This window comes from Labrus bergylta, chromosome 15 (assembly GCF_963930695.1).
Source record: "Labrus bergylta chromosome 15, fLabBer1.1, whole genome shotgun sequence".
In the NCBI taxonomy this organism is placed as follows: Eukaryota; Metazoa; Chordata; class Actinopteri; order Labriformes; family Labridae; genus Labrus; species Labrus bergylta.
The window spans coordinates 7,242,474-7,269,466 of NC_089209.1; the positions used below are offsets into that span (position 1 = coordinate 7,242,474).

Below are 26,993 nucleotides of genomic sequence, written 5' to 3' on the forward strand. Positions count from 1 at the left end.
AAACCTGTTTTCAGCCTGTCCTTAGGCTGACTGAACGTTGGGGTGGGACAACATTTCCAGCACGGCGACATTACTCAAGTGTTGTCCATTAATATTTACAGTCTGTGGCATAGACAAGAATATATTTTTTTTCCATCTAGTTTGTGTGAAGATCAGTTGATAGATTATAAATGCATGTTTTTGTTTTATTTGCCCGACCACCTTGTATATGACAATGAGAAACAAAATATTCAAAGATATACCTTCAGACTGAGATCCATGTCACAAAAACATTACACATTGCCATATAGAGCTGCAATGATAAATCCATAAATGGCATACTGTCTGATAAATTGCCAACCATGTGGTAATGTAATAACTGAGCAATTTAAAAAAAAAAAGGAAAAAAAACATTTTACTTTTCCTTGACAGGGAAGAAAATATTTATATTGGTTTTGACAAAGAGAGCTATTTGTAAAAACAATATTGATCTTTTGGACACAATATTAAAACATATATATATATATATTTGCCATTTCATTAAAGATTAGATGTGCTTGTACACATGCCTACACTCCAAACAAGGAATTCCTCCCATTTTTCAGACAACACGTGATTGCTAAGTGAGTTACTACTTTCCCATCTACTACTGAAGATCATTTTAAATTGCTGCGCGATTCAGGAAATCTTTCATAAAATACATTATAGGAACAGTCATTTTCTCATAAGGATTCAAATTTCCCATCACCCCTGAAGGCCCCATGAAAGCTCATCTGACTTCATCGTGACACAATGCGATGCTTTTAGGACCACTGCTGCCCCATATAAGGCATGGTACAGTGATGTCTGAGTGTTGAGTCTGTGGTCTGCCTCCACAGACATGACGATACATTTTCTAGTCCCCCATGCAGGACTCATGGTCGGTTAACCAGGTGTGCTACTGACAAAGAGTCCACATCCAAAATACAAAATAAAAACGGCTAAAAAAAAAGTCCCTTTAAAGCAGTGACAATAAGCAGAGAAAAGTAGAACATTTCCTTACATCATCAAAATGAGCATGACAGTCCTGTGCAGAACATGCAAAAGCCATTTAATTACAGTATGGAAGTTCATTCATAAAAAAATAATAATAAATAAAGCCAATAGCCTTTTAACCCGTTAAATTCTGTTCACCATACACTTTTAAAAAAAAGTTTCCTCTATTTTTATCTTTACATCTGTATAGGCCTGTATATAAAAGCAAAGTTACCATTTTCAATTGGTATTTTTAAGTTATACACCAACTACTTCATTAACAAGTGGTCATAAAGTATCATGTACAGCTGTTTTTACATTTTTAGTTTTTACGTTATTATGTTATTGCAAGCTAGTTCATTTCGTGTATTTCCTTTACACTTGCTTTGTATGTTTAGTTGGTTTCCAATGCCAATAAAGCCCTTAATAATTGAATACAATTGAAATATGTTTTTTTTTTGTTTTGTTGTTTTCGTATGTGCAGACCATTTGTGCATGATTATTATTTAGAATTATATTGAAATATAAAAAGGACATCAGAAAAATAGAGACCAAAAACAGTTTCAGCTCTTGTTACTGTTTTTTATGGGCCAACTGTAACTTGTCCCGTCTCCATCATAAATCTCTGTAGCGGCTTTTATTTTGAAGTAGATTATCCGGGTCCCTACAGGCCAAGCCATCTCGCGCTGACTCGGACCGTAGCCTAGTGACGTCTCGAGACATCAAGCTAGTCATAAGAAAATAATGGAACTGACCGGAAAACTGCTAAACCAGCCTTCAGAACAAAAGCTTATTTTTATACAGCATGGTGTTTATTGGATAAATTCCACAATATTCACCTATTAGAAAGTTTCAATTTGTAGAATTGTTTTATTTTAGCATACCGGTATTCAGTAATTATGACTAAGTATGATTGATAATTAAAAGCTTAATGTTTAGTGGGATGGGGGACAATAGATATATATTGCACTGATAGTAGTCAGAATTTGTTTGTATCATGGCTGTGGAGCACTTGAATAACATTTCCAACTTTGCAACTATACCGTTAAAATTCAATTAATAGCCCAGGCTTTTATTCAGTATATGTATTGACCCTGCCTTTTAAACATGTTTTTGTATTTAACTTTTATTTAATTGGGTTGGTCCCATTGAAATCAAGAGCCTCTTTTACAAGGGAGACCTGGCCAAGACTAGTCATGGAAGAATGCAGGCTGGTTCAGGTTCAGGTTACTTTGGTTGCAGGTAGAGTAACTTAATACAACACAGACAATACATAAAACATACAAAGTGCAAATGCATGGTACATGAACAAAAGTTCTGAGGTGCCTATGTACCGTGCATTTGCACTTTGTAGGGCTGGGCGATATGGACCAAAACTCATATCTCGATATTGTTTAGCTGAATGGCGATACTCAATATATATCAATATGTATTTTATTAACAGTGAAAACACATGGAAAAATAAACTACCTGTTTGTGAATTTAAAAAATAATATTATAAAATAAAAATGTTCCTTAAATACAATAAAAGAGAGAGAGAGAGGAGGAGTGGGGTTAAGAGGGACAGACAGTCAGTCATCATCAGTGAGATGAGAAAAAGATAACCTGGCACCTCTATAACATTATTTTAATGCAACTTAAACTATATCGGTATTAACGATATTGTCTAACCCTATATCTTGTTTGAAAATATATCGATAAAATATCTTAAAAACTCGATATATTTCCCAGCCCTAGCACTTTGTATGTTTTATATATTGTCTGCGTTGTATTATTATTAATAATAATAATGATAATAATAATAATAATAATCATGATAATAATAATAATAATAATCATGATAATAATAATAATAATAAAGATAATGATAATAATAATGATAATGATAATGATAATGATAATAATAATAATAATAATAATAATAATGATAATGATAATAATAATAATAATAATAATAATCATGATAATAATAAAAATAATAATAATAAAGATAATGATAATAATAATAATGATAATAATAATAATAATAATAATAATAATAATAATAATGATAATGATAATGATAATGATAATAATAATAATTATTAATTGCTTTTAATGTTATTACCGATCCAGGGTCCAGATAAGAGAATACAAACGACATTAAAGCACATAGCACTGATTACTTGCTGCTGGTGAGCGCAGGTAGTTTTATTGTGAAAACCCGGACCGGATGTTTTGCTCAGACTCTGGTTGCCTTGACGCTGACGGCAGGAATGGCGGCTAAGATTACGAGAGGAAGGAGCCCAAAGACCATGAAACTTTACTTCTAACGGCCCAGCGGAGGAATTCATCTCCAGTGCAACACAGAAGGGGGGTCGGGGGGGGGAGGCCGCCGCCATCGCCGTCGCCGTCGCCATCGCCATCGCCATCCCACTTGCGGATTAAAAGAAGAAGAAGTGTCACACCGGCAGATTAAAGCGGGTTCTTCTCCCGGTTCAGCCTCCGTTAAGGTAGCTGTTAGCTCCTCTAGCCAGCTGTTTGCTACTTTGGGCTCGACTGGCCCAACAAGTTAACTAAACTGTATGAGAGCATCCCGTGTGTGATTTTTTTTTTTTGAATGGCGATCAACAACAGGTGTAAGTAAAGGTATCCACACAGACATTATCACTGCTAATCACAACGTTAGCACCGCTAAGCTAAGTTGGGATCCTGGAAGTCTCGCCCATTTTTTTTTTTTTTTTTTTTTGGATCCTGCCCCAGCCATTGGCTATAAAGGCTAATCAACAAGCCGAGTTAAGTCGGGGTTTTTTTCGGGGACGATAGGTGCCACGATGGAAAGTCTAACGCTGACTGATTTCGAGCAGAAATATTACTCCGATTTGTTCGTTTATTGCGACACGGACAACACCAAAAAAGTGGCTTCAAACGGGAGAGTTCTTGACCTTTTCCGGGCGGCCCAGCTACCCAGCGAAGTTGTCCTGCAGGTAAGCTAACGCAGGCTTGAGCCAGTTTAATTGTTTGGTTTTTGGGGGGGGTTTGAGGCTGGCAAAGGAAACTTAAGAAGGGGGGGTAATGTAGTATTTCTGGTGTTTCAGAGTTGACCTGTCATCCAGTGGAGAAGCTATGGTTAGCCTCGGTGGTTAGCAACGCTGCGCAGCAAAGAGACACACCTTCTTCTGGCTAATGGTTGCTTTCGCCTCAGAGAGAGAGAGAGAGAGGGCAGCCAAGTCACATATATATATATATATATATATATATATATAAACCTAAGAGAATATCCTGCTTCATGTCCACATCTTGAGTTGTTTGCCCTTTAGCTGTCTTTGTAAGGAATCAGTGCCCCGTAACAGTTTTCCCGTTCAGCCCCCCTTTGCCTCACATTAACTGCCCCCCTCTTTTCCTGTCTTGCCCCCCTCCATCAAAATCTGTCATGTTGAGCTGACATGGTGGAAATGCAGAGCCACTGTCACAGTTTTAGATCTGCAACTGTGATTGATTAAAGTTGCAATCAAGAGCTTCTGTACAAATACTGTAACTCAGATGTTAAAATCATGCAGTATCCCACAGGTACACTTGCTGCATGATGAATAGATGAATTCAACTGGGACATTGTGGCGTTACAGCAGCAGGTTGTACAAACACACAATATGAGTAAAAAAACACAATGTTAGCAAATCTAAACACAATATAATGTTAAATAAAAAGTAAATAAGTACTAAAAAAATATAAAAACTAAGAATGTGAATATATACAACCAGGATTTAACTAAGCATTACTAGTCTTAAATATGGAAGATTAAATGTAAATGTGCAAGTACTAAAAATAAATAATAATAATAAATAAATAAATAATAAATAAGTACTAAAAATATCAAAACTAAGAATGTGAATATATACAACCAGGATTTAACTAAACATTACTAGTCTTAAATAGGAAGATTAAATGTAAATTTCAACATAAGAATTAATTATTTTGGTATTTTATTGCATTTTCTGCTGAAATTCTCATTACCGCAACTCGTCCAGCTCTTACTGAATCTATGTTTTTTGTCATTTAAACAGAGTAAAATGAAAATATTCTGAAAAAGAATAATGTGCAAGAACAGAGTTGTAAATGGACAGTATTGACATGAGTATAATGTTTTTTCTTGTGGCCAGCATGATATATAAATCATAGTATATCAAGTTGTATATATGTATGGAAAATGGTTGGATTGTAAATATCAAATATAGTATCATAAATATAGTGTAGCAAATTGTATATATTGAGAGATTATAAGGAACACAGGAAGTTAATTTAATTTAATAAATATTAATTATTGAGCTGTGGTAAAAGGGGGTAGGATTAAATAAGTTTTATACGTCTTCCTACTCCTTTTCAGGCATATCAGTTGAATATATGTAATTTTCTTTTTCTTTGTGAAATAATTTGAACATTGTTTTTTGTTTGTTGTATTTTCGTGCTTTTCATTTTGTTTTGTATTTTTGATATGTTTGATTTTATTTGATATGTCTGAAATAAATGTAATCAATCAGTCAATCAATATGGAAAAAAGGAAACTATGTGCAATAACATTCTTACATATTTAAATAATGATACTCGTTACAATTGATAGACAAAAACTGTAGAAAGAGTTTTATTCTAAACCTGCAGTTGTTGTGCTTGCAGAACATATTAACACATTACCTGTGTTTGTAACATTTCTACTGAATCCTAAAGGTATCCAAATGCCAAAGTGCAGTCATTTCCCTCCCTTAAGGTCTTGATCAACCATGTTTTTCTTTATTTTCTCTCTTTCCTCAGCCATCACAATAGCTAACCTTGGCCTTGCAATCTGAGGGAAGCAAACAGATCAAGGACTGACACAGTTTTTCTCAATTATTGCAGTATATGCAGTCTTTTGTGGCGTTTATGCACATGCTCACATTGAGATGACAATGCATTTGTGATTTATTATTCAGCCCTAATAGTCACCCAGCAGTGACTGTCCCCCTTGTCTGCTAACTATGAGTTTTTGGTATCCAGTCCAACTGCAGCAGTCCAATCTTTAGAGACTCCAGGTCCCTCAGCAGGCTAATATTTGCAGTTTGTGAGTCAGAACCCCTTTCAAGGTCAACAAGGGGAGCTGTGTGGTGGGAGGATCAGGCAGTGTTGTCATCCTCTGCTTCCAAAATGTACACTGTGGAGATAGTAGCCTGTGAAATGCATAAAGCAGCTACAGTGTCGTGTTGTAACAGGCTGAGGAAAGTGACGGGGCTTTCTTTGTGTCCACGAACAGTCAGAAGAAGTCCTTTTGTCAGCAGGAGAGGGATCAGTCAGCTGTGGCGGGCTGTTTGTCCTGAAGGACTCACACTGGAGGAGTCATGCTAATGCTAAGAAGTTTGACTACATCAGTGTTAAACTGCCATTTAAAAAATGCATAATCTCCTACGTGTGACTCCATATTTGAAACCATCTGTAGCTTCAGCTTTTCTTCCCAGTCTCCTATTTAGTAAAAATCCTGCACAGCATGACGTGAATAACCACCAAAGAAATATGTGTATAATCAGGCTTATTAGTAGTCAGACGTGTTGAATGCAGCGCTAGTAAAACTTCTTCTATTTAGGCTGTAGGAAACTCTTAAAACACTAGAGCTTTGGGATTTATGTTTGTTATACCACAGACATAAACAAGACATAGAGTTCTGATTAAAATATAATAAAAGTTGTTGTTATTCTACTGATAAAGGAGATTGAAATTCCTTCCTTTGCTCCGAGTGTACACAACGTAATGCTGTGATGTCGAATGTTACAAGAACAGTGATTCAAACAAATGAAGGTATTATTGTTCTGACTGCATCAAAATGGAAAACTCTTGTTACCAGGGCTGGGAGTCGCAGGGTAACTCACTACAAGATACGGCATCACACCACACGATACCATACGTATGGATTTACTTCCATCGTGGTGGTTCTGAAAGTTTTGAGGCAGCGAGTCAAATTGGCAGGGAAATCTTATTATTGCTCTTTTACCTTTTTTTTTATTTAGAAAGGACAGTGGATAGAGTCGGAAATCAGAAATTGAGAGAGAGTGAGGAATGGCATGCGTGGAAGGAGTCACAGGTCAGACTTGGACACGGGCTGTCGCTTGGAGGACTAACGTTTCTGTACATGGGGGCGCGATTTAACTGTTAGGCTATTATCGACGTGTCCCACCTTTACTTTTCACACACATTTTGTGTATCTGAAAGTTTCCCCAAAATTAGATTAAAAAAAAAACACAATTTATTTACAGTATTTCTTTACAATACTTCAATTAAACAGTAACACCACTATCGGTAATTATTGGTTGCCAGATTCCTACCAGCAAGTCTTCGTATATTGTTGAACACAGTGTATCATTTTTTTCACAGTGTGTCTCATGACCACTGAGGGGAAGACAGTTCTACCTCTTGTTGAAGCAAAACTCTAAATGTCACTTATATATTGTTTATTGTGTTGTCCAGTTCGCACAGGTTGAATTCTCTAAGTTATACATTTTGTAAGAGGAAAGACTGACCTTCTCTTTTCTCTGTAATAGATCATATCAGACTTTTACATGAATACAATGTTGTTTACTGTTCCTCTGAATCCGTGTGTGTGTGGGTTTAGATCACAGAGCTGTGTGGAGCCACCAGGCTGGGTCACTTCGGGCGGAGCCAGTTCTACATCGCTTTGAAGCTCATCGCCATAGCCCAGTCAGGTCTGCCCCTGAGGGTGGAGAGCCTCAACTCAGGTGAGTTTGATCCTACTTCAGAAATACCTCTCGCACAATAAAGAACAGATTCCCACCCAGTACGCTCAGATAAAACATTCCCAGGCAAAAGACGTTCCTGTTTAACTGAAAGCTATTTGTGCCTCTATGGTATTCAACGCTTTTCTTTATCTCTTTGTTTTAGAATGACAGGTAATTGATGAAGGGAGGGCATGAGACAAGAATAGGGCCTCTATGTTTTCCAGATATTTTATTTCTTCCCAAATTTTTTCCATTTTAATTTTAATTGAATTCTGTGTTTTACCTCGTGTTCTATTGGATCAGATCACTGATTTAAGTCATGGGTCATTTTATCAGATCATTAAATTGAGAAATTTGTGCACTTTTAAAAAAAATAAAATAAAAGGTAGTAGTATCCAGGCAACCCCTGCAGAGCCCCTGCATATGATAGAAAAGAGGAAGTGTGCACTGTATCTTCAGTGTTTGGATTGAACACAGCGCTGTATAACTGAGTCTGTGTGGAGAAGTTCACAGACTACAGCAGGCTGTGAGATAATGTTACTATCATTGAGTTACTGATTGTTGATAAAGGCAGAAATGGTGAGAGTGAATGGAGAAAAGTCAAATCGCATCACATCATGCAGACAGCAGTGGAGCCGGAGAAAGACACTGAAGCATCCCTACACCTGCTGAAAACTCAGCAGATTTTTATAATAACACACAAAAAAAAAAAATTATAAATCACAGTCCACTTTTCAGTAAATTTTCCAGATTTTAAAGTTTAAAGTTGATTCCATTTTCATTCTCAAATTCCGTGATTTCCTCCGTGTTTTAGGGCCCTACAAGAAGCACAGAGGAGTATAAGAAACTTAAGTCCTGATGAATATAGTCTGTGTCCTCTAAAATATTACTGGCTCAAGATTAAGAAGATTGTAAAAAAAATGCTTGCAGTTCATCTGAGTCAGTTGTTAGAGAGGCTCAGCCATTGACATCACAGTGGGTGCTGATCCTGGCGTTTGTGGTCCAAGCGCTCGAGGGTACAACTGCAAAATTGCATTTTTCTGTTTGTCTTTGGTGTGACTCGTCTTGAAAAACACTGCGGAAGATTTCACCGTCTCCAGCAGCATGAAGTTACTTGTTAGACCTGAAATATTGCAACATGAAGCAGCTGCAAGGATTTCATAATTTGATGGAAATTGTCAGGACATTTAGACGGCACTTCCTCATAATGATATGGAAAACATGAACAAAGTAATGCTGGTTTTAGATTTGGGGATGTTTCAATCTTTCTGCCTGAGAAGAAGAAAGTGTTTCTTTTTCTAAACTACATCAGGAGCTTTTAGGGGTATAAAGTGAGCAGTTAGTTAGTAAACCATTGTGAGTATAGTGACAATCTAGTTGTTGTGTGCCTTTTTTTATGCATATATTAGTCAGCTCACAGCTCTCTAGGGGGAAGTAAAAGCTTTCTTGTGCATCTGAGGAAAAACAACAACTTTGAGTTGTGAATGTATCATTTAAATGGGTTGTAGGGCTGCAACTCATTATTAACTTCATTATTAACTAAGGGGGCAACAGATCACAAATCTCATGGTTCTGATCAGATCAGGGATTAAAAAAAAAAAATCCAATTAAATTTTACTTCTTTTCTCTTGAGCTTTGACAGTGTTGAACTTGTATCATTTGCCCAGCACCCAACTTCATCAAGCGTGTGTCTGTGTCTTTGTACTGGCTGCTCCTACAGCACACCTAATGTGTGAGTTAGACTAAACATCAATTGGGGAGCGTGCACTGTGGTCTACATCTTCAGTTCATGGACATAATACTGTGCTGTGTAACAGTTTGTATGATATGGCTAATTTCACAGCTAAACTCTACAGCAGGCTGTGGGATAGTGTTTCAAACGTTATGCTGCAACCACCAGCTGATACCTGCATGATGAACGCAGACACTGTGAGCGTGAGGAGAAAAGTTGAAGCATCAGCTGTTGAAAAGAAGCCGTACTTAAATGCCCGTTTGAGGCATGTTATTACAACCCTGTGCCGGCGTAGGTACCAGATGTGCTCGGGTGGTCACATCTGCTCGGGGGTCCTTCGCCTGCCTTTTGTATGACGATGTAGCACATTTGTGATTGGCTCGATGTCAGAGAGACGGAGAGAGATCAGTGTCGCCCCATGAAGGAGGAAGAACTCAAACACACAGCGTCCAAACTGGCTTAAACGTGACACGGTTGAGTCCCTTCATGAACATGTTTACGTGCCAATATTCAATGTTTGTAATGGCGCCACCTACTGGTATGAGACATGAAGCCTCGTGCAACATGTTTCACCCGTTTAACATCAAAATGTACACCGTGACCTCTAACTTCTTCCAGTTTTGACTGCTCTTGTATTTCGTGGTAAAAATTCTCCATAGATTCATAGCGTTCATACATACTCTCTTCACTAAACTCACCGAAAATCAGCCAATCACAATGTGCTATATCATCATGCAAATGTACAGTCAATCATATTGTGTAACGTCACTGGCAGACGGGGGATCCTGAGCAGGTGTGGTACGTACACCGGTCTTCTTCAATATGAATGTCGCAGAGGTTTAATGAGGGGAATAGTGATCCCCCCTGTGCCGCCATTGGGGGAAGTAACAGAGGTGTTACAGGGATGGGGAGAAAAGGGCTGCGTGTGTTGAGCTCCCACTGATTCTCCACCACGCCGTGACGCAATTTGAATTTATAGACCAAGACGCCAATATTACGGCTTTGCAAAATCAATACAAATGTACTAAGATGTAAAGACAGAGGTTTTTTTTTTTTTTTTTTTTTTTTTTTTTTTTTTTTTTTTACAGCATCCCACGTATTATAAAACGGAAATAGAACGCACTGTGTTAAAAATGTGACGCATTTGGGTAACAAGCAAAGACAAAACAGTTACACAACATGCCAGACTGATATTCTGATATTCTGTACATCCTTCCTGTCAGCAGCCCCTGTGTCCATTTGGACTTACAAAGCTTATTTGTTTGATTCCTGTCCCTCCAGTCAAAGACCTGCCGCTGCCCAGGTTCGTGGTGGGGAAGAACGAGGCGGAGGCGAGGCACGCGGCGCTCTATCAGGACACAGACAGTCAGGGCTTGTACCCGGCCTCTGCCACAGCAGTAATACCCAGACCACCGGGCCGCGGCCTCGTAACCAAGAAGGGTCCCCCATCAACCACTTCACATCCTGTCCACGAGGTCGCCCAGCCCCTGGCACCCAGCATAGAACCACAGGTTAGTTATTTCAGATTGATGGTGAAGTTTTTATTGTTAGAATCACCACATTTATACCTCTGAACTCCGTGTTTACACATCCACAGCTCCCCCTCCCTCTAAAGGGTTTTTATTATAATTTGGTTTATTCTTTTATTACTATTTAGTAGAATTTCTGTTTGTATATACTTCTATCGTCTTGTGCTAGAGAATAGTTCATCTCTTACTTCCGTTGCTAGAAATGACTATCTCAGGCTGCTCAGATAACCTGCTGCAGTACAACCACTTATCCAGTCATCTCAATATAAAGAGCTATTTATTTCTCTGCTCTAACCTCATCATTCAGTGTAAAAGAATATGTTTGTATTAGAACACAATCACTACCGGTCTGTTGATTCTACAATATGACACGACACCTCCCCATATGTTCAAACACGATACGTGAAAACGTTATCGTACTATTCAAGACGTTTGTCATGAACTGAAGTGCTTACCAATTAGCTGCCTCCATGGGAAAGTGGAGTGGTACGTGAAAGTTTTGTTAAAGTGTAACATCAGAGCTGAGCTGATGGTGTCAGTGCATTATTATGTTGCATATTCTTTAATGAAAACATTTTTTTTAAATCAGCTTTCTTAGTACATTTGCAGTGTCATACCTGTTAAAATGTGTATCTGGAGCGTCAATGGCTTGCGTGGTGCAACTCGTGTGCAGAGGCTATGGTTTTAGCAGCGGCTGTGAGTTTGAATCCGACCTCAGCCCTTTGCTGCATGTCATCCCCCAATCTCTCTCCCCAAACACTTCCTGTTTCTCTTCAGCTGTCATAACCAATTAAAAAAAAAAAAAAGTGCTATCTCGGCCACAGTAAGCATAATGAAGGTTTTTTCCCCCTCTCCAATGAGTATTTGTATAAACTTCTAAATTCAGTCTCTCTGTAGAATATGTGAGCATGGACCGTGGGTTTAAAGGAAAACAATACTCTTTTTTTTTTTTTTTTTTCCCCCAACAATTAATTCTGCAAAACTTGCTTTAAATATGTTCACAACTGCCTACACACAATTTATTTCCTCCTCAAGCGGTCAATACAGATATGCCACAGCGGGGTTTCCTGTGTTTGAGTGCTTCTCCCTCCAATTACTTTCTGACATTGCGGCTGCTGCTTTTCCTCCACTGAAACCAGCAGCAGTGTGTTTGCTGCATGTCAGTTACTTCCTCGACACTTATCTATTCAAATCTGTTGTGAAATGTTCACTCACCGGCTGCTCGAACTTGTATCTGTGATGAGCAGATTACAAAGAGCTTTGAAGAAGTGTTTATTAGCTGCTTTTTGGACTCAGTTGTGGCATGTTACAGATGGAAATCTCGGAAGTGTTTTGAGATGGCATCTGAAAGTTAACACCCATGACATGTGATGCCATAGCGGGAGAGTAACGACTTTGCCTCTGCATTGAATTAACATTTTCCAAAATCTCATTTCTGGAGAAGTTCATTCACATCCAATCTGCGGTCAATTACATGCTTAATTTATGTGTTTGATTGTCTTCATGTGTGTCACCAGCCCGAGCCGACGTCCCCGGTGGTCTCCCCTCACCAGTCCCCCCCGACCTCCCCTCCCTCGTGGAGGAAACACAAGCGGCAGCACAGCGGAGGAAACGCAGACAGACCGCCGGCGGTGGCTGCAGCTGGAGGAGTGTGGACGCAGTTCAGAGAACCGCAAGCAGGTAACATCCTCTCACCCGCTGCTGACTAATACTAGTTTGTCAAGAACAGTGGTGGTGGCAAGGTTTGACTTTTTGTGTGCCGCTTAGGGTTGTTAACTTCTGTAGCGTTGATGTGACAGTCGGTGTAGTCATGTGACAGTTTGGGCTGTTGTCAGCGCAGAGTAGACTGTGCTGTTTGCAGCTTGTACATACATGATGTTTGCTGAGTCTGTCAGTTATAGCAGTTAGTCATTAGGGGAACTAAAGGGATGTCATGTGATCTCTGCTATGCTTTCATCTGCAAAAAAAAAAAGAATGACATGACAAAAGACATTTCTAATTCCAGATTTAATACTTTAACACTTTCTTTGTCATATAGGATTATGTTATGGACAGGATTTCTTAGGTTTCTATGAAGAAAAATGTGTTTTAAAGTAATGACATTTGTGGTGTATTTGTCAGTGTAAATTGGGATTCCTGCTTTTCTCTCCTCCTCCCTCCAGCTCCAGTGTCAGGTGACGGCATGTGGTCCCACTCGCCCCCTCTACCCAGTCAGGAAAGCTGGGTCAGTTTCACAGCAGACACCCCGCCATCCAGCGCTATCCCAGCCATGCATCCCTCATCAGTCCAGGTAGAGCAGGATCACTCTTTTATCATCTCTGTTTTGTTTTTATACAACTCACTTTGCTGTTGTTTAAGTTCGTAAAAGCTTGCAAGTTGTTGATGCATCCATGTAGAGCTGCACCCAATGATGTACAGGAGCTAATACAACAAGTCATCAGTACACAATGAGAAAGTTATGAACATGAATATCTTACTTACAAAAACAAATCAGCGTTGCAGGGCTGAAACACAAACAGCCTGAATGACATTTGTAAGGCTTAGCTAAGTGCAAATGCCTCTGAGCCAGGAGGCTTATTTAAGACATTTCAGGCTTCATGCTGAGTTTTAGTTTCTTGTAGATTATTTAAGTTTTTTCCAACATAATTCTTTTGAGCAGAACAGTGTTATAAGCCAAGGTGCTTTTTGATGATGGGCTTTGGAAACTCCCACTTTGCAAAAAAAATCACTAAAGGTGCAAAATATCCAACATTGAAACTTTTTGAAAAGTTAATACATTATCAAGCCTAATTTTGGGTTGCATGAAGATAAATAAATAATTGAAAATATTCAAGGACTATGTCCATGTTGTTGTAAATAATGTCCCATTAAGAGCATGACGTGTATGTATACCTTTTTGTAAACATTACTGATTTATAAATAACAAAACACCATAATGGCAACTGTTATGCTGATTTGTTTGTTGTTGCTAAATTTAAAAACATCCCATTCTTAGATTTTGTGCCAAATTTTCATTGATGTGATTCTGCTCTGATGGCTGCTCTCTTAACTATTAAGATGATCTCAAAGTAGTAAGCAGTTTAGAGTGGAGACATGTATTAAACCTCTGAGGAGACCTCAGTCTGATCATCTGTGATGCTCTGCATATCATAACTGTCGCCGGTGCTGAGAGTTTTGTAAACAATGGAGATGGGTAAAGCTCATGGCAAACAACTTGATATTATTTATTAAAGCACTCCACCCATTTCCCCATGTGTTCGATGTTTTTTAAAATAAGTTTCAATGTCTTTAAAAAATGTAAACCTGCTTGAAATATCTTTGAATCGAGCGTATGAGCTCCATAGAGGTTGATAACTGAGTTCTATGTTTTGTGAGACAGAGTGTTGTAGTTGTTGTGATCTGGAGAGAGACAGTAATCCTGACTGAAAGAGAGATTTAACAGGGCTGAAATGGAGGCTGAAGCCACCGCTGCATCCCTGTGCCACTGCTCTACCTTTCTTCACTTTAAGGTTAATAAGTTGTGACATTTGATTGTCACAGGGAAGGAAGGATCTCCTGTGGCGTCTTGTCGTGTGTGCATCATGATGGTAATTTACTGCTTAAGATGCTCCTGTGTGTGAACAGCACTTCACAGATTTCACCAAGTTGTGTATTATTTTAGAGCAGGATTTTTTTTTTTTTTTTAAGAGGACATATTATCCCCCTTCTCCACCCTTTCAAACAGTCTCCTGTGGTCTAAATGAAACATCTGTGCTGTGCTTTGGTCAAAATATAACATGTATCAAGCACCAGAGGAGGTTTGTGACCCTGTATAAACCAGCTCTCTCAGAACGCTCCATTTTGGTGTGTGTGTCTCTTTAAATGCAATGAACCCCCCCCCCCCCCCCGAGTCACTGCTCTGTAGCGTGAATAAAAATGGCAGACCTGCGCAAAAGTTGTGCTCCAGGCATGGAGACCATGGGTGGCGATACCAGGGGAGGGGAGGGTATCATTTTTTTACCAGAATCCCACTGTGATGTCACAAGAAGAGCACATTTGAAATGGAGCATTTTTCTCTGACTTATGCAGACCACAAACAAAAAGACTTGATGGATATATTTCACATTTTGTGGGTCTGTAGACACTCCGGTTACCCAAATATATGTTCAAACACACTGCAAAAGTGGATTTTTCATAATATGTCCCCTTTAAGTAAAATGTCTCTCCTCATTTCCCGTAGGAAAGCACAACGATACGAACAGTGGCCTCAGCAGCAACGACCAATGAGATCCAGCGGCAGTCCAGCGGCTACGATGATCCATGGAAGATAACCGATGAGCAGAGACAGTATTATATTAACCAGTTCAAAACCATCCAGCCCGACCTCACAGGCTTCATACCTGGTAGGAAAAATGCAGATTTACACAAACACACACAAGTCGAATCGTCTAAAAGAGCATTTTTTGAATGATCTTCTGTTTTATTATATTTGTGTTTCAGGTTCAGCCGCTAAAGAGTTCTTCACCAAATCCAAACTACCCATTTTAGAGTTGTCACATATTTGGTGAGTTGTCCATCATCATGTCTGCTGTCTGAGCTGAACCACTTAGCCGCCGCCACTTAGCCGCCACTAAGACTGAACTTTGTAAAATCTTCTTTCATGTTCCGCTCACAGTTGACAGCGGAAAGTTGCTTCAGCACTGTCGTTAAGATCAGAGAACGTTTATTAACTTCCATATTTATTCCACTTCATGTAGAGAGCAATCAAAGGCAATAATAAAGTAGGCGGGAACAAATCACAACCACTTTAATTATTTTGTTTACTCTTCTTCATGTGGTGCTATTGATCTGGTGCTCTATGTTCCTTCTCAAGTGGAAGCAAAGCCATCAATCTGTGATATTAAATGGAGAAAATGTGCATTTATTTCAAGCAATTTAACAAGTAGTCAATCTTGGCTGTTAATTTGAAAGAGTACTTTTTGAATCAAGCAAATCAGCATCAAACCTACCGTGTCTTGAATGGGAATAAAACTTCCCTGGATCACTGCTTAGTGAGTTCCTGTAAATCACAAACCAGCTGTAAGCTCCTGTTAGGAGGGGTGCAGTCTTTAGTGGACAAAGGGAAGCCTTGATTTTGGTTTCTCATACTTGTTTTTATCAGGACATGCCATGTTAGAATGACTAACTCAAATGTTTCTTTATATATCACAAAGAGCTGTAATCAGATGTATTGTGACCGGGTCCATTGTTTGAGCTGCAAACTCATGCCCATAAGAGCATCTGAAGCAGCATCTGAACAAGCAAGAGCAGTCTTAACTTCGTAAAAGATGCAGGGAAGGAGGATGTGAGACTTACAAAAGTCTAATGTGTTCTTGAAGGGAGCTATCAGATTTTGATAAAGACGGAGCGCTGACCCTGGACGAGTTCTGCGCCGCCTTTCACCTCGTCGTGGCCAGGAAGAACGGATACGACCTCCCCGAAAAGCTGCCCGAGAGTCTGATGCCAAAGCTGATTGACCTGGATGACTCAGCAGGTACGCAGCCTCCCTCTGACACACACACACACACACACACACTCTCTTTCTCTCTTTCTGTCTGTAGCTCCCTCTCTTTATTCCCCTGCCTCAGGCCTCATAAAACCTGGAAGGTAGCAGCACTGCAGTGTGCAAACCCTGATTTGCAGTGGTTGTAGTTCATTTTTTATAGCTTTACTTGAGATGTACTTTCCAAAATGAAGCTACTGTTTGCCTCCACATCCACAAAGTCATCATGCTTTTTTAACTTTTTCATCGCATAGCATTCAAGGAAGATGAAGTTATTCACAACAGAGGCGATTGTTTTCTTCATTTTAACAGGAATTAGTTTTTAGACAATAGAAAAATATTTTTTGGATTTTTTTTTTTTGTCTTCAGTTCAGTGAGTTTCAGGTTTCATGTAAATCTTCTTAGCTCTGGCTTTGTAATCATTTTCAGTGTTTGACATTGTTATGTTACGTTCATGCCAAAAAAAACGTATTTATAAAAGTGCTGGTGTTCATTCTGATATTATATCCTTTGGAGATCAGGTTGTACCTTTGCTCTACATTTCATAAGAAACCAGCATGCACACTGGGAATTATCTTACAATCTTTAAAAGTAAATAAAACCAAACCCCCTGTTTTTGATGATTGTTTGCCAAACCTGTCCCTTGAATTTAACAGTAAGGGAATGAATGTGAGCAGAAAACTGTAACTCACCAGATAGGGGATGTCAATGACGCTGCAAGGTGTCTCAACTTACTAGCTTACATTAGCCACCTTTGACAACAAGCTCAGGTCACGTCTTATCAATTTCAACTCGCAGGAAAATGACCCAGTGAATTGAGCAAGGGTGGATTTCAAAAGAGGAAGACTTATTTCTGCTATTGAAATGTGCTCACACAGCAGGTACTTTGTGCTCGAAACAATGCTGCTTCCTACTCTTTTTCTGCTCTGTTTCTTTTCCAATCAATCACTGATACTGTGGATGCGTCCAAATCACACGTAGCCATGATTAAAATAATGGATATATTTGTTATATTTTGCCTCCTGAGACCCCCCAGTCCTCCTGCCCAACAGGTAAAATTTCATGCTGTAAGGGACATGTGTGAAAAAAAAAATATATATATTTTTTTTTTAAATATCTCTATTAATTTGACAGGTATCGTGATACAATAATCATTAAGGACCAATTTTGTCTTGGTAACATGTAACATATCCCCCTCCCCACCCATACATAAACACACGCAGACATGCACACACACAGACACATAAATTACAATAACATACCATACCAGGGAGGAAAAAGAAAAGGCAAGCACAAAACAAAAACAAACAAAAAACAACACAAAAATAATATAATAATACTTAAGAAAAATAATAATAATAATCAAAAAAAAAAAAAAAAAAAAAAAATTTCATGCTGTGAGGGACATGTGTGAAAAATAGCTTTAATAAAAATTTCAGGGGCTTTTAAAAAAAAAAAGCATTTTTATATAAGATTTTTTTTCAGGAGTGTGTGTTAAAAGAGCTCTAGTGTCACTTTAAACAACAGACATTGTTAGATAGTATTGTTTTCCACATACCGGTAATAAGAATAAACAAAACTTCCTGTAGCATTTTCTAAAGAAAAAATATATTTTCTACACTTTGTTTATCATTTGAACCCATTACTATTGCTTGTATGTTTTTTTTGAAGAACTAGCTAACCTGTGTTTAATGTTTCCTGTGCAGAGGCCTCAGAGGCGGCTGCTGATGTTGGATACTCGGGCTCCCCGGTGGAAGTCACACCCAACAAATCTCCCTCCATGCCTTCACTCAACCAGGCCTGGCCTGAGATGAACCAGAGCAACGAGGTTCCAACATGCACACCACACTCATTATCACTTTTTGTATTTCCCACATACTGTGAGCTCCTTTTTGTCTGCTTTTGCTGCGTTTGTTTCATCATGTTTAATTGATCAGGGTAAATTCTGGTGAAGTTGCTTTTTCTCCCTCCATCCATCATGATTCGACTTCATCCTCAAACATAATTTCTGATAATCCAGCACCTCTTCTCTCACTCCTCGGACTGTGGTGGTAGCCTGCTGTTCTGTATGAAAGTCAGCCATGTTTGTTTTTGTTTCCATGCTCGCTGATGATGTCGCATCGCCGCCTTTGTCGTCAGACTGAAGACCGGCGATGCTGCATCACGGTTGGAGGCTCAGGCTGATGATGTAAATGTGTGATGTCACTGCACTGGCTGACTGACATGTTTTTTCTCACTGTCTGTCTGTCTCCTGCAGCAGTGGGAGACGTTTAGCGAGCGCTCCTCCAGCTCACAAACTCTGACCCAATTTGACTCTAACATTGCACCAGCTGACCCTGTAAGTCAATCACTTAGTATGCATGGTTTCACCATTAATGGACAGACATTAACCCTCTCTCTGATCTCTCTCTCTCGCTCTCTCTCTCTCTCTCTCTGTGCATGATGTTCTTTCAAAGTGCTGTCTGCTGCATCAGCAGTGGTCAGTGTGTGTTGTGATTTGGCTGGCTTAGCTTCTATTGGACATCACCTTTTTTTTTCTACAGTGACATCCACCAATCACGAGTGCTTTTGCAGGTTGTGAGAAAAAACTAATGTTTACAAATATGGTAAATGTGGTCATTACTCAAAACTGTGGTTCTGAAAAGTGTAATGCTCAAAGTTTGTCCTGAATTTAGTTTTGTCACTAATGAGTTCTTCTCCTTCTCATGTACATCTCTGCGCCATTACTCTGTTTACTACCACATGATGCAGTCTGCACTCTACTTAGACAGTGCAAATATTGCTACAAATAGACATGTGCATGCATTGATATTTACATACGGTATGGTATATTTTATACCATAGTATTTTCCCTTTTTAGATAATTTTTTGACCTTTTTGCCGCTATTTGAAAGGACAGCTGAAGAGAGAGAAGACATGTGGGATGGACAGAGTTTGTGTAGACATCAATCACAGGGCCGAGTTCAGGAGTCCAACCTGCAAAGATATAACATGCACACTAGTTTGGGTGGTGGTGGTGGTGGAAGAAGTATCTAAATCTTTTTCTTTAGTTAATATGGCAATGATGCAGGAAAAACCAATCCATGTAAGGTGGGGTTGCTATGGAGACAATCAAATAAGCTGACGGAAAAATCAAGAAAACTGATTACAAAACGTCCTGGACTACAAACATGTCTCCTTCTGTGATACTCTCCCTCCAAGCACCAAGCATTATTCTACTTTTCTCTGACCTCCTGTCCCTCCGTCCGTCCTGCAGGACACAGCCATCGTTCACCCAGTCCCCATCCGGATGACACCCAGTAAGATCCACATGCAGGAGATGGAGCTGAAGAGGACCGGCAGCGGTGAGACGAACTCTGACTTCATCATTTATTATTGTGTTAATGACGGTGTAATCTGTTTACATTACGGTAATATTTAACCAGCAGCAAACTTTCTTTTCTCTTTTCTATTGACTCTTTTAACCGATATCATCATGATGGGATTTAAATCACTAATGAATTTGATTAAAGGCAAAACACAAACTATGTGCATAAGAGAAGATACCAGCACTGGGCTGCACCAGCTCTGTGTAAGCTGCTACTAACATTCATGGTGGTGCACAAGCTGAGATAGTTTGAACGTTGGTGTAAGTTACAACTTAAGCAAACTCCTGCACACCGTCCAAACTGCAGGAGACAACATGTTCGTACTAAAGGTGGGGTCTGTCTCTTTAACTGGTGCCAGCCTACAGTTAGCAATATGACTGATGTCATCCAGGTCATGGTACTGGACTGGTTGAAGATCTTGGAAGAACTAGTCTGGTTGCCTTTGGATCAAGCTTTGAAAATATGGCTGATGATCTGAATTTTATTTTAAAGCTTTGGTACTGTGTATTATTTTTGAAACATGGTATCGAAAAGGATCAGAGAACATTTTCACAACCCTGTAAAAAGACTGCGCTGTAAACAGTCCAGAGTGTTGTTGTACCCGTAACGTTTGCAGAGTGAGTGTGTTTATTGAGACTTACATCATTAAACAAAATGCGCCTCGTCTTATTATTTATTTACACACTATATAAATATCTGTGGCCACGCTCATCTACTGCTGAAGGTATTTTGTGCAGAATTAGAAGTTAGACTGCTCGCTGCTTTTCCTCTGTATAACTGACTAAAGTTGACTTAACTCAACGTTTTCTCTGTTCTTTTTCAAACCTTTAGACCACAACCATCCTACCAGTCCACTGCTGGCAAAGCCTCCTGAAATGCCTGAAGAAACCAAATTACCTGCCTCCATGAAGTTTGTAGCCGCCACCTCTGTAGGTGAGTAAAGGAAACGCTCTCAGAATAAAAATGGACATTTTACTCAAAAATAATTAAACCAGTGGAGCTGTGTCATAAATCTAATCTCACAAATCATTTTTAATTGTCAAAACATGCCCATTACCCACAATGCCACCCTACTGCTCAGAGTTTGGTCAGATTCAGATGATTTGAAGCAGATTTTGTTGGCCTTTGGCCCCAACCAATGCTGACCTGAGTGACATCACTTGAGGAAATTAAAGAGACCTTGCATACCTCCTTTTGGAGCCAACATGATGGCAATATGCTTTTTACGTATTTACTCACCTAGAGCGGTAAACAGACTTTGATTGTATAATCTCTACAGTTTGTCAGTATGTTTTCAGCAGCATGGTTAAAGTTTATCAAGTAACTTTATTTCATGATATTAACTTTGATTGCACATATTTAACTTCAGTGTGTTTACTTCACGGTGATTAAGAAATACAGTCCTATAAAAAAAGAGTTAGGGCCGCATGTGAAAAATGTATTTTATCCTGACTGGAGAAACTTTGAGTATCAAGTCAGAGCTGACCATCATTTTTAAATGTGGACATAATCCTGCGTTTACCCAATAATCAAGGACCTTTCTTTATTCTTCTGTTATGAAGGTGATGGCTACAGCAGTTCAGACTCCTACACCTCGGACCAGGAGCCAATCACAAGACAGAGGTCAGTTTTTTCAATGAGCTCTCTTCACATGTTTTTTTGTATTTATTATTTACTATTTGTCCCAATCATGTACAGCTCACTAACTGTTCTTTCCCCGTCACCAGTATGACTCAATCTTCTTGCACCCACATGTTGTTTGATGAATATTTAAAGTTATGAAGAGCGGACTTGTTTATCTTCAACTTTCTTTCCCTTTCTGTTTTAATGAATTGCGTTGTGGGAAGATGGATTTTTTTTATTTTTTAAATGATGTCATCCTTACTTCCATAATCCTTCATCTTTGTGTTCAGGTCTCATTCGGGTACGTCTCCAGAGGCTCTGAAGGTGGTTGCTGCACCTCCTCCACCCCCGCCCCGCCCCCACCCCTCCCACTCTCGCTCCTCGTCTCTCGACATGAACCGCACCTTCGCTGCCACAACTGCACCAGGACAACCACAATCCTCCGCCATAGCTTACCCTCCCGCCGTGCCTCCTCGACCTCTGCCTACTCAGGTAAGATAAAACTCTTCTTAACGTTCAGGTAGCGATCTTTAAATTCTACCTCGGTCCCCACTCATCCCCCTTTTTCTTTCTCCGCAGACATCGTTGCCACACACCGGGCTTCGTTCTGAGTCTGAGGCTGCACCGGGAGCGGGGCCGGTGCTCGCAGCCACCTCTCCCCAACAGATCCCCCAGCAGCCCAATTTTGCAGACTTCAGCCAGTTTCAGACATTCGCTGCGTCTGAACAGCCTTCTAGCCTGCCAGAGGTCGATATCCACAGTGAGCCCGGACAGGTAGGACTTTACGTGGATGTCATGCATCTCCTTTTTGTCTTTTCCCACCTTTCAGACAGTTTCACACACCACATTGAGATCTGCCATTTAATTGATGATGATGGCTTCCTACAGTCAAAGCTTCAAAACAAAAGCTCCTTTTACATTGCTGTTTGTGGCGGGACTTTTACACATCACCTTGAATGTAAATATCCCAGAGGCGGCATGGTGCATTAAAATCATTCTGCTCCTGATCTCCCGTCATTAGAGACATAACACGGGCAACATTGCATCAGTAGCCGTTTTCACATATGCACTCCTGAAAATGTCTAGAAAAGGAGTTACTCATTCACACTTGCTTTTCTTATTGATAGACTGTCCCCTCTAACAGATTCTTTGTTTTTGTCGCTTTAGGCGGAGAAGCCATCGGAGGGAGCCGGCCCTTTAAGAACAGTGAAGAGTGACGGCCAAGCAGACGAGAGAGCATCAGCTACTGTCAACTCTGTGAGTCAAAACATTTCTCTCACAGGAATAAAAGGAGTGTACTTGTACTCAAAGCAGTATCAGGAAAAAGCGAATAAAGATGTTTACCAGATGTTGTCACATCTTTAGTATCAGAAATAGTTTAGCGGTTGTATTAAGGCGACAAAGCTCGCAGTTAAACACTTCTGTCTGTCTGCATCCATTCAGCTGTAAATCATTTATTTAATATATTGAGTAATCTTTTGTCTATGGATCAAAAAGATGCAGAAATGAACAACCACACTTTTCCAGATGTTAAGCCTTCAAAAGGAGCAGTTTGAAGCACTGATAGTCTGAAACCAAAAATGATTCAATTTGATTTGTTTTGCCACTGTTGGAATTCAAGTTTGGTTTGATTTTCCTCCTTGTCTTGTTTCTCTTTAAGGGGGCCAAGGGTTCGTCTGGTCCGATAGCACCTCCTCCAAAACCTGTCCGACGAAGGTTGAAATCTGAAGACGAGCTCCGACCGGAGGACGAGCCACACGGCCAGCAGAAATCCAACGTCATAGCCGCTGTTCTGGCCACTCAGCCCTCCATTCCCAGGTACAAAACTCCACTGGTGTCTTTAAAAGATTCAGGAAGATCTTTTAAAAGTGACATTGATATCTTGGCATGCATGTCATTTTAGTTAAAAAAAAAAAAAAAAAAAAAAGCGTGTTCTTGTGCGTTTCCAGGTCAGTGGGAAAGGACAAAAAGGCGATTCAAGCTTCAATTAGAAGAAACAAGGAGACGAACACGGTGTTGGCACGACTCAACAGTGAACTGCAGCAGCAGCTGAAGGTACAAAAGATGTAAATGTTTTCCTTTTCTGACTCCTTCTCCTCTGTCCAAGCAAAGAGATCACCTTTTAATGTGTTATTTTGCAGGACCTGCTTGAAGAGAGGATATCCCTGGAAGTGCAGCTGGAGCAGCTCAGACCTTTCTCTCATCTTTAACCAACGTGAGGAGGGGAAACTCTGCTGTAGTTTTTTTTTTTTTTTTTTAATCTAAAGCAAACGCTGTGTGAATCCCTCTCTCCTTCATCCTTCAAACATCTTGGCTTTCCCTGGAGACATCGACCTGCTGCAGGGTGCTCTGTTAAAACTCGTACGGCTCAATCACACGTCTTATTAATCAGAAACCAGAAGGACCTGAGAGAGCATTCTCACCAAGAAGATGTGACTGGAGCGGAGCGCGGAGGGGGGATTATACTAACTGGCACTTTTCAATTTCCTCGAAGGAGAGGCGTTAAGTGTGAAGACATCAAACACCAGGACAACCACAAGTGGCTGACAAGAAGCTGCGAGTGCGATTTGAAGACAAACTGCTGGTGTCCGTTTATTTTACTCTCTGAATGACTGAAGAAGAAAGACGCTGTGTTCGTCATGTGTGACTGTTTTTTTTTTTTTTTTTTTGCTCGTGTTCAGTAACTTCCATGAGGTCAGCACCTTTATGATTTTTTTTTTTTTCTGTCTTGGGGGTGCAGACTCTGCCACACCAAACTCCCTTTAAAATCCGGCTAATTTAAAGAAGCACACAGTATTTTTTTTTAAACTCACTTTACTATTTCTATTTTGCATCTGAATGCTTATTCGTTTACAGACCATTTGTGGGATAAATGACTCTTAATGCATTTAAAAGCAATCTTAAATATCGTCAAAGATATGTCTTTCTACTGAACGTTACACCCTTTGAGTGCCGCTGTGTTGAAAAGTAGTTCGTAAAGGATCACAGAGTCATGCTTCAACGCACGTTACACCCTTTAAGGACATGAGCGAGTCTGGACTTGGAATCTACATCAGCTAGTTTGCAATAAATGTAAAATTGTGATTTTTTTTTTTTTTTGACTGGAGTTTGGTGTGGTCGATCGCCTCAAAACATTCTGGGCTTCCTCTAGACGGGAGTTTTTGGGCTTGAGGCTTGTGGGCAAAGCGTCAAAGTGAAGGCTTATTTTGACTCAAGTCCTTCTTCTCACTGCCCCTCGAAGTCGACATAAATGTGTGTGTGAGTGTGTGTGTGTGAGTGTGTGTGTGTGAGTGAACATGCGTTGTCTTCTTTTCTTCATGTTACACAGTGTTTGGGGTTTGATGTGACTGAATGGTTTAACTTAATGCCAAATGACTGAACTGTCACTCTGCTCTCTCACCTCTACTTGGGCTGTGTTTAAAAGAAAAAACAAAACAAGAACCTTTTACCTTCCTACAGGTTTCACTTGTGTACATCAAACATTTCAGCTTCCTGTTTTTTTTTTGTTTTTTTTTTAAGACTTCTTATTTCCAGTCTTCGACTTCACCTGGAGGAGAAAAAAAAAAAGCACGTTGTTCAAAAAAAAAAGACAGACTTGACGGGTTTGAAGATAATCCTGCTGCCTCGCTCCAGAAGGCGACATCCATGAAGAAGTGTTCCTGTGAAATTTTCCCAGCACAGATCCAAACTGAGGACGCAGAAACGAGTCGATGTTTGAGAATTTAGCTGTTTTTTTTTTTTTCCGATCGACTAGTCGGCACTATGCAAGTACGGGGCGATACATCTTCACACACCAACTATACTTAGCTGTTTGTACTATGATAGTAGCAACTGTGTGAGCAGTATACTCTGACTTTTTGTATCTTAGATCTTCCAAAAGAAAAAAAAAAAAACACCATTTACTGTATGTTTGTGAATCATCTTGCCTTTTTTTTTTTTTTTTTTTTTTTTTTTTTTTTTCTTTGGGCACTGACGAGCAGTCCATTTCCCTCCTCTTGAAGCGCCAGCCTGCTCCAGAGGGGGGGACTAAACTCCAGATCAGTGTTGTTGTTTTTTTTTTTTTTTTTAATTAGGGCACTTTCACCCTTAATCTGCAAGATACGACCCCTCGCTGGTTGTAGATGAAGCTGAACACGGAGAGCAGTCAGCAGAATGGGAGGCCTGAATGACCCAGCTGCACTTTGAACTAAACCCCTCCTTTTCCTCCTCACTTCTTCGTCCTCTTTGATGTGTCTTTTTTTCTTTTTTCTTTTTGCTTTCTTTTAACCCCGCATGGCGTTCTCGTCTGTCACGAGTATTTAAAGAAGATGCTTTAAGAAGAAAAGAAGGTGATGAACCACTTGAGTTTTATTTCTTCAGTTGAACCCCCAGGAAACGTTAGTGTCAGTACCCCGTCTCCTTTCTGATATTTTTTTGTTTTAAATCGTAATTTTTTGTCCCTGGAGCTTCCTGTGTGTTCCAAGAATCCTTCTTCTTCTAAAAGCCTTACTCCCCCCCCCTCCCCCTCCTCCCCCCTGACCGGCGTTCAGGTTTCCACAGCAGCTGACTGAGCCCTCTCTTCCTTGTCGTATCAAGGCTCGCCTTCTTTTTTCTGCTGTTAAGGACGATGATGTACTTGGTGTGTGTGTGTGTGTGTTTGCGCGTGTGTGTGTGAGAGTGTGTTCTGTTGTTACCAGACCTGGAACAAATACCATTGAAAACCCTGTTAAAAAACAAAAAACCTTCTCATGGGCTCGATTAATGTTTGCTAGCACAGCAGCTCCTGAACCCCCCCCCCCCTCCAAAAAAAAAAGGCAATCCAGGCAGGCAGAAGCAATCAATTGTCAACAAAAAGTCTTTGATGGGATTTTGAATGCTGTTTGCTCCCAGGTCTGAGTTGTATATTGTATATGAAAACACACTTTTTGGACTCATATGTAAATTTGCATTAATTGCTGACTAACAGCGAAAGAATATTCTATTTAATTCCTTCTCTCTTGGCTGTGGGATCCTAGATGTTTAACTGCATGGATGTACTGTATCTCTGCAGAGTCGACTAGCAGCTGTGTGATTTTTACACAAAAATAAAAACGGCACAATATTTTAAAACACTACGCTCTTTATTAAATTTTTGTTTTCAGCCGATCAAAACACTGAAATCAGGTTTTGACATCGAGAATTTGTTTTGTAGTCCTCTTGAATGTGTTTGTGTGTTGTTGTCTAGATGCTGTCTTTCTGTGTCTTTTTATTTGTTTTCAGGGTGGCTGTGGCTCAGTTGGTAGCCTCTCAATCAGAAGGTCGAGGGTTCGATTCCCGGCTTCTGCAGCCACATGTATGATGTGTCCTTGGGCAAGACACTCAACCTTGAATTTCTCCCGCTGCTTTGTCAGCGGTGTGTGATTGCGTATGAACAGATTAGTTAATTCTGCCAATGGGTGTGAATGTGTAGGTGTGACCTGAGGTGTAAAAGTGCTTCGAGCAGTCAGAAGACGAGAACAGAGCTATTCAAGTTAA

At 39.8% G+C, this 26,993-nt stretch overlaps 1 protein-coding gene across 2 annotated transcripts; it reads left to right on the forward strand.

The window, feature by feature from the left end:
* Positions 1 to 3,237: 3,237 nt before the first annotated feature.
* reps1 (RALBP1 associated Eps domain containing 1) lies at positions 3,238 to 26,590 on the forward strand. Of its 2 annotated transcripts, XM_020639950.3 has the most exons (19): positions 3,238 to 3,959; positions 7,604 to 7,727; positions 10,741 to 10,970; positions 12,506 to 12,668; positions 13,151 to 13,278; positions 15,208 to 15,370; positions 15,468 to 15,531; positions 16,346 to 16,500; positions 18,216 to 18,337; positions 18,767 to 18,847; positions 19,766 to 19,853; positions 20,709 to 20,810; positions 21,440 to 21,500; positions 21,791 to 21,992; positions 22,080 to 22,274; positions 22,668 to 22,757; positions 23,161 to 23,318; positions 23,450 to 23,555; positions 23,642 to 26,590. In XM_020639950.3, the coding sequence occupies exons 1-19, from the start codon at positions 3,807 to 3,809 to the stop codon at positions 23,708 to 23,710; spliced, it is 2,454 nt and encodes an 817-aa protein (XP_020495606.2). In that variant the 5' UTR covers positions 3,238 to 3,806; the 3' UTR covers positions 23,711 to 26,590. The 2 variants fall into 2 exon arrangements, with proteins under 2 accessions (XP_020495606.2, XP_029134295.2); XM_029278462.2 differs by lacking the exon at positions 18,767 to 18,847.
* Positions 26,591 to 26,993: the final 403 nt, after the last annotated feature.

What these genes read in the sequence shown, in the direction of transcription:
- reps1 (XM_020639950.3), top strand. Translation starts at nt 3,807, where the DNA reads ATGGAAAGTCTAACGCTGACTGATTTCGAGCAGAAATATTACTCCGAT. An exon ending in CACCCAGCATAGAACCACAG is followed by an intron (nt 10,971 to 12,505) that starts GTTAGTTATTTC and finishes GTGTGTCACCAG; the next exon opens with CCCGAGCCGACGTCCCCGGT. An exon ending in AACTGCAGCAGCAGCTGAAG is followed by an intron (nt 23,556 to 23,641) that starts GTACAAAAGATG and finishes GTTATTTTGCAG; the next exon opens with GACCTGCTTGAAGAGAGGAT.